General features: G+C 57.2%; 1 protein-coding gene across 6 annotated transcripts; it reads right to left on the reverse strand.

Moving 5' to 3' along the window:
- Window positions 1-65: 65 nt before the first annotated feature.
- Window positions 66-7260, reverse strand: GAL3ST3 (galactose-3-O-sulfotransferase 3). Of its 6 annotated transcripts, none has more exons than XM_009008506.6 (3): window positions 7100-7260; window positions 3379-3612; window positions 66-1774 (listed from the first exon to the last, which is right to left on the reverse strand). In XM_009008506.6, exons 2-3 carry the CDS (start codon window positions 3498-3500, stop codon window positions 604-606), a joined length of 1293 nt encoding a protein of 430 aa, XP_009006754.1. In that variant the 5' UTR covers window positions 3501-3612; window positions 7100-7260; the 3' UTR covers window positions 66-603. The 6 variants fall into 6 exon arrangements, with proteins under 6 accessions (XP_009006754.1, XP_078197587.1, XP_002755599.1 ...); XM_078341461.1 differs by having other exon boundaries at window positions 66-3261; XM_002755553.8 differs by having other exon boundaries at window positions 7073-7260.
- Between the last annotated feature and the right edge of the window lie 254 nt (window positions 7261-7514).

Here is a 7514-nt window from a genome sequence, read left to right on the forward strand (position 1 = left end):
CTCCTGGGCATCCACTTCATCCTCAAATATGGGGAATCCGGCTTCTATGACTGACATACAACTCACACATTTTAAAGATGTTTTATTAAAAAAAGAAAAACCAATCAAACAAAAATCCCAACCCAAGAACTTTTGGTTCCGGGAGACTGGGAGCAGCTTAGGCCTGCGGGGAGGGTAGAACCTGGAAGACAGCAAAGTACAGGGAGCCTCCAGCCCTGGGAGGAAGAGCAAGAGCAGCCTTTCCCCAGGGCTCAGCTCCTCTCCGCGGGGCCTGGGCTTATCCAATAGGAAAAGACAGGTGGGGAGGGGGCTCAGCCCCCCAGAAAACGGTAGGGTATGCAGTTCTGGACAGCCGTCAGGCCTCTTGTCAAAATCACCAACCAGTTGGCCCAGCGCTGGATCCAGCCTGTCAGCGCCGTGCCCGAAGGCGGGGTTCAGTCCATGATAGGGAAGCCAGGCTCAGGGAGCTGCACCCCAAAGCTCAGCCAGGGGCTCAAGACCCTCGAAAAGCAAGGGCTCTCATGGGGCGGGACATGGAGGGAGCCCCTGGCTGGACTCCTGGGAGGGCAGGGCAGGACCCAGACTCCTGGAGGCCTGCGGAGCTCAGGGACCCTGAGGGCCGCGAGGCAGCACTCGGATGGGCCTAGGCGGGGGATTGTCCAGGACCGGCTCGGGCCGGGCCCGCGCACCGCCCCGACGCTTCTGCTTGCGTAGCAGGTAGTTCGAGTACTGGACCTCGGGCATGGCCAGCTTGAGGCAGGCCTCGGTGGCCGGGCCAGCGCCGCCGCCGGGCAGGTCGTAGCCCATGATGTCCACCTTGCGGCTGGGCTGCCACGGCTGCAGCTGCTTGGTGCGGATCTGCGCGGCTGGCCGCAGCACAGGCTCGTCGCCGAAGCAGCGCCGCAGCAGGCGCTGGCGAGCCTCGCGCAGCTCGCGCGCCTCGCGCTCCACGCACGCGCGGCCGGCGCGCGCCACGCGGCGCCAGAAGGTGGCGTTGAAGTGGTCGTAGAGGCCAGCGTCCAGTGCGTTCCAGGCGCGCGCCGCCCGCGCCAGCGCCGTGGGGATGGCAGCCAGGCGGGAGCTGGCGGCGCGCGCGTTGAGTTTGGCGTACAGCACGTCGTCCAGGTCCCAGGCCAGCAGGCGCCGCAGCAGCACCAGCGACTCGTCGAAGTACTCGGCGATCATAACGAGCGAGAAGACCTCCTCCACCTGGCGGATGAGGCCCGCCAGGTAGGCGGCGTCATCGCGCGGGCTGCGCTCGTTGTCACCACCCAGGTCATAGGCCAGCGTGTTGTGCGCGAACATGGCGAAGTGCTCGCCGGCGCGGTAGTAGGCCTCGGGCGCGCGCAGGAAGGCCTCGAGCGAGGCGTTGGGCACGCGCCGGAAGGCCGGGCAGTACTGGTTGTAGTAGCTGAAGAGCGACTCGAACATGGCGGCCGGCTCGCGCAGGATGGTGACGTAGATGGTGCCGGGAGGCATGAGGCGCTCCAGCTCCGCGCGGTCGAAGCGCAGATGGCTGGCCAGCACGTGCGGCGGCCGCGTGGCCGGGTGCACGAAGTGCGCCGAGAAGTTGCGCGGGTAGCAGAACTGGTGCTCGCAGCTCGGGTGTGGCAGGGCCACCGTAAGGTTGTGGCGCTCAGCGAAGCGGAACAGGATGTTCTGCACCGTCGTGCCCGCTGTCTTGTGTGTCTTCAGGAAGGCCACGGTCATGTGCTTGGGGCGCGGCGGCGAGTTCCGCAGAGGAGGGCAGCTCAGTGGGAACAGCTTCGGGTACCTGCCGGGCCCAGGGGGTGTGCAGAGAGGAGGGACTGAGGGGGCTGCCACTTGACCCCTGCCCTTCCCCCAAGGACTGTGGGATGCCCCACAGAGTGGCCCCGCCCAGGCTGCACTCATGGAAAGGTCAAGGGCTGTGCTGGATAGCCTCTATGATGCCCCCTATGATCCCTGCTGGCCTCCTCGTGTTCACACCCTGAGTATTCCCCTGCCTTGAGTGAGGCTGGACATATCACTGCATCTAAAGAAGAGAAGAGGGCAGAAATGATGGGATGTCACTTCTTAAATTTCATCATAGAAAGACTGTGGTTAGTATCTTGGTATCTTTCTCTTAATCCCGGATGAGAGGTGCTGGAGGAAGCAAGCTGCCATATAGTGGGCAGCCCTATAGGGAGCTACCACTAAGTGAGAAAAGCCAGCAAGGACCTGAGGCCCTCAGTCTACCAGCGTGCTTGAAGAACTGAGCCTGTCAAAACCATGTGGAGCTTGGAAGCCGATCCCTTCCAACCAAGCCTTCAGATGAGACTGCATCACCAGCAAACACCTTGGTTGCAACCCCATGAAAGACCTTGGTCCAGAAGTTCCCAGTAAGCCACACCTGGCTTCCTGACCCCCAAGAACAGATGTTTTCAGCTGCTAAGCTTTAAGGTAATTTGTTTATGCAGAAATTAATAAGGGACAAAGGCCCCCAGAGATCTTTGAGGAATCCCACTTTGTAGATGTAGAAACTGAAGGCCAAATGGAGAAAATAACTTACACAAATTCTGGAGACAACTCACATCATCACTAGATCCCTTTGCTCTATTTCATTTTCACTCTTTAACTGGCTCCTCACTTTGTAGATGGTTGACAGTGGACTCTGCAGCAACCCGTTTGTTAGGTTTCTTTTAAGGGGTCTAATACCTCATTCATTCATTCATCAAATATGTTTTGGGTATCCACTATGTGCCAGGCATTATGCTAGGTTCAAGAAATATAGCAATATACAAAAACAATAATCCCAGCCCCTGTGAAACTTTCATTGCTGTTACTTCATTCTTAACACATGGGTGTTTGGGATTTCAAACCAGCAAATCATCTGGCAAAGGGGGCTGGGCCCATTCACACCATTCTCAGGGGCAGACATTGTAGAAAATGGGGATGTCAAGTCCCCAAGAGGTGCAGGTATTTGTTGGGTTCACACAGTGAGTCAGGAATAGGGTCGGGGTTCCCATGAATCACATGGTGTCCTGTATGAGAGTGACTGGCTGCATCACACACATCATGTCTCACTGTATAGATGAGAAAACTGGGTCTCAGAGAAGTGAGGGGACTTGGCCTTGCCCAGCACTAGGGAAGTCGTGAGTTGTTTCCATTGGGAAGATGCTTAGCTGCATGCCGTAGGAAGGAGTCGAGCTGGATTCAGATCTCAGCTGACTCTGTAACTTTGAGGAAGTCCCTCAAGCGTTTCATTGAAGACCAGTCCCTGTCCAGGGAGGCTGTGTGGCCCTAAAGGGAAAGCACTTTCAGAATAGAGGGAAGGAGCAAAGCGGCAGGTGGAAGAACGGGCAGGGGAGTTCTGGGCCCCCGGGGCCCCGCCCCCTCGCCGAGGCCACGCCCCCTTACCAGCTGAGCTGCGCCCCCTGGTGGATGAGAAGGCTTACGGTGCTGCACCCTAGCACCAGCAGCAGGATTTTCCTGCGGCTCATCTTAGTGGCCTGCTGCAGGCGCTGGAGGATGGGTGGCATGGTGGAGTACCAACCCCTGGACCAGCCAGGGCCTCGCTATCCAGGACTCCCTTCACAGGCACTCATGGGGGATCCTGCGGCTCTGGTAGCAGGGCCAGTGTTCCCGAGAAGCCTGGCAGAAGAAGAAGGTAGATGGGTTTGCAGTGGGCAGAGGAGATGGGCTCTGGGCCCCAGCAGCTCTGATGCGAAGAGCTCCAAGAGGTGGGGTGAGCAGAGAGGCCAGGGCAGATCAGATTCCTACCTCCTGTTACCAAGACCCTATCTCCTTAGTGCTCCAGATAACCTAGTCTTGGGTGGAATTACAGGGTCTGGGGTGTTGCCAGCCCTTCAGGCTGTAGCCACTCCCACCCTTCAGCCCTCTTTCTGTCTCTCTGCCTGCTCCTGACTTGTCTTTGTCTCATGGTCGTTTGTACATGTCTCCCAGTGGAGTGGCTTCAGCAGCAGGGCTTGGCTCAGAACATAGAGATCTCAACTCAGTTTTCCCTCCTCCAGGACTCCTGCCCAATTGCTTTAACCCAGGGTTGGTCCTGACTCCCCAGAGAAACTGAGCTCCTCAGAAACACTAATCAGGCCTTCACTTCCTCGGAGTGATATGGCTCTGAGTCAATACTACAGGCTTACTCTATGTACTATATTGTATATACTTAATCCCACTTAGTCCTCAACACAGCACTGACATAGGTATTATTCCCACTGTACAGATGAGGAAACTTAGACTCTAAGAGTCCATGTCCATGGCTACACAGCTGGTAACAGTAGAAATGAGATTCCTACCTGCTGTTTCTGGCTCCAAAGTCCATGTCCTTAGACACCATATGTGCTATTTCTGTAGAGAACTGATTTCCTCAACCTTGCCCTAGACTCTGGCAATTCTGCATGCTTCTGAGTCCTGCATGCTCCTAGCTGGGCTCCTGTGCTGAGGGTTGGAGACTGAGAAATTCATGAGGGAAAGGAAGGTCTTGAAATCCTGGAGCCCTATCTGGATTCCATCCCCAGACACCTGAAACCCAGGTGGCCCCATCAGCTGATTGTGCAGGGAAAGGTGCCTGACCAAAGCAATGGGATGGCAACCTGGGCCGGGGTGCAGGTCGGGTAAGAGGTGGCTCCTGCTTGTTGCCCTCCTGAGACTCTCCAGAAGGCGAGCTTCCATCCCAAGTGAGCCCAGGAGTGAGAGAAGGGAGGAGGGCTTGGTCTTGCACAAGTCTCCTTTCCCCACAGGAATGCCTCAGCTTAAGGGCAGCCCAATCCTGGGCAGCTCCGGTGGAAAGATCAGCAGTGATGCCTGTCCCCAAGCTAGGGTGGGGGCCTCAGTCTCCAGGTTCAAGTATAGCTGCAGCCCTCACACATACCCTTCTCCATGGAGGAGGGGGAGCCTGGAACCTTATGGGCATGTGCATGTGTGTGGAACTAGGACACCTGGGTCCCAGGAGGGGTGAGGTAATGTGAAAACCCTTTTGATCATCGCCTTCTCCGGGGGCCTTGGGCTTGGCTTCCAATCTCTCTTCTTGACCCTGCTCCCTTAATCCTGGATTACATTTAAACCTGTTTGGGTGGAAAGATGTCCTGCTTATGCCTCCCCTTTTCTCTAGGCCTTATCACTGCCTCCCTCCACCTGCCTGCAGACAGACTTAATCCGCTGGGAGCCAAGGGTGAAGGTCCAGCCACAGAGGGTAACCAAGGGCACGGCAAAAGAAGCCTGAGGTCCTCCCTGTCTTTTCAAGGATTGCTGGGGCAGAGAAGGGTTGGCCTGGCCTAGCTGGGGCTGCTTACAGGAGGAAGGGAGAGCCTTGGGCCCTCTGAGGATACATACCTTCTTCCTCTGTCTCTCCTGCTGCTTAGAGAACTTGGGGATTAGACAGAAGTGTCCCAAGATGAGAAGGGAAAGCCTATATCCACCTTTGCTAAACTTGCAGAAACCATCCTATTTCTCAGAGGATTCAGGGTCAGCCAAGGAAGTTGAGCCTGGCTATGGGGATCTTTCCTGGGTGCAGAGCTTCAATTGGCCACACATAGAGAGTGACAGGTGCCTGGTATCCCGCTCTGTCTCACTCCTGGGCCTTTCCCATTTCCCCACATAGGTGAGCTCTGGGGAGCTAGTCAGGCCCCAGTCTGAGGCCTGCTTAGGGACAGTGGACAGGGCATCCTCAGAGTAGGTATTCCCTAGACGCCAGCCCCTGAAGGTGGGCACCAGCTTCTGTATGGCCACTATCAATGACAGGCTGCATCACCTCCCAATACAGCGTGATCCATTTCTGAGCAACTTAGAGCTCTTCAGGTCCTTTCTGAGACAGCCAGATTATTACCCATTCTGGCCAGCTCCTTCCACCTCTCATTCTGCACTCTTGGTAGTGCTGCCCTCCTAGAGCACACAGAACATTTTTCTCCATGATAGACCTTCAGGTATTTGGAAGCAGTAACCCTGTCTCTTCTGGGTGGGCACTTGGCCAGGCTAAACATTCTAGGTCCTGAGAGAGGGTGCCACTCGGACATTGGAGGAGGCCTGTCTTCCCTTGGCAACTTTACTCCAAGATGCCTGTCTCGGAGATGGGGCCAAGGCCGTGCCTCTCCGGGAGGGGGCCACAGGGCTGGGTTTCCCTCTGATTTTCTGGCTGGTGTGGCATGTATGTCAGTGCTGCTGGAGCCGAGCTTAAGAGCAGTGGCCCTGGCTCCTGCCCTCATGTGCTTCACATGACTCCCCATTCTGCCTGATGTCTTCTCCATGGAAAGAGAGAGATCTCCCAGCTATCCCAGGCAGGTCAGGGCACCCAGGCTAGTCAGAATGTCAGTGCTAATTTTAGTTAGAACAATCTACCTCACACTGCTGCCCAGTTTTGCAAATTGCTTGTTTCTCTCCAGGGAACCAAAGAAACAGTATAGCCGACCAAAGCTTTGAAAATGGGCCTGGGTTCCCACCTACTCCTAAAGGAGCCCTTTCTCCTGTCTCCTCTGAGCTCTAGAGCTGAAACTGATGTACTCAGAGGAAGGGGTGCCCTGGACTGGACCACTTGGACCTGACTGCTGAATGGCCCAGAGACTCCATCCTGTCCTGACTTGAGGGATGGCACAGCCCAGTGACGAGGGACCCTGACCCAGGGCCCTCAAGAGGAAGGGGTAAAGGGCTGAGGGGGGTCTACAAATTACTGGCCCAGGAGAGCAAATCTTTCCACCTCCTTCTTTTTCCTCGCCCCCCCCCCCCAGCCTGCACCAGATCTGTCCCCGGCCCCCCCACCCAGCTTCCTTTTTCTCTCATCCACCCCTACGTCATCCTTGCCTCCGAATTCCCTCCATCCTCATCTCCATTAGTGCCCACCCCCATCACACTTCCCATTCCCTCAATTTCATCCCAACATCCCCCAGGGATCCTGCCAGTAGGATCTGGTTACCATAGGGGATAGGCCAGATTGGCCCGCTCACCCCATCTTCTTCTGCTTTCCTGGAGTAGAGCGCCCCCCTCCTCATGCTCTCCAGGCAATAGGCCCCCAAGACACTGTCCCGCCCGCTTCTCTCGGCCCCCTTCCCGACCTGGTCCACTCCCACTCCTCCAACCCCAGGCCGGCCACTGCAGTACTCACACTGCGCGCCTGGGCTCTGCCTCCCACCTGGATAGGGGGCGGCCGCTGCTGTCTCTGGCCCCTTGTCTCGAAATCTGCACGGGGTCCGAGGGTGCCCAGGGCCCTGTGCGCCGAGTGCCGGTGGCTCGCCTCGCAGAGCCTGAATGGGATCAGGTGGCGGCGTCCGCTCCGCTTGCTCCTCCCGGTCTGCCCGCCCCCCCCCCCCCCCCGCCCCCAGTCGCACACCGGAGGAAGGCGAGGGGCGGGGCCAGGCCTCGGGCAAGTAGGGGAGAAAGGAGAGTGGGGAAAGGAAGCGGGAAGAGGGGTGGTCCCCCGGTTGCCCGTTGACTGCCGTGAACCGTCTCTGGGTGGCATCTTCTGATGCAGTTGTCTTCCTCTGGCAACCCTGCAGAGTTGGACACTAATGTGGCCAGCTCCTTTTTCTCAGACAGGGAAACTGAGG

The sequence above is a fragment of the Callithrix jacchus genome, chromosome 10 (genome assembly GCF_049354715.1).
Source record: "Callithrix jacchus isolate 240 chromosome 10, calJac240_pri, whole genome shotgun sequence".
Taxonomy (NCBI): Eukaryota; Metazoa; Chordata; class Mammalia; order Primates; family Cebidae; genus Callithrix; species Callithrix jacchus.

Bases quoted from the DNA above. Each gene is read 5' to 3' on its own strand.
- GAL3ST3 (XM_009008506.6), bottom strand. From the start codon at position 3,500: ATGCCACCCATCCTCCAGCGCCTGCAGCAGGCCACTAAGATGAGCCGC. The intron at 1,775-3,378 runs GTAAGGGGGCGT...TGGGCCCGGCAG, and splicing joins CAGGGGGCGCAGCTCAGCTG to GTACCCGAAGCTGTTCCCAC.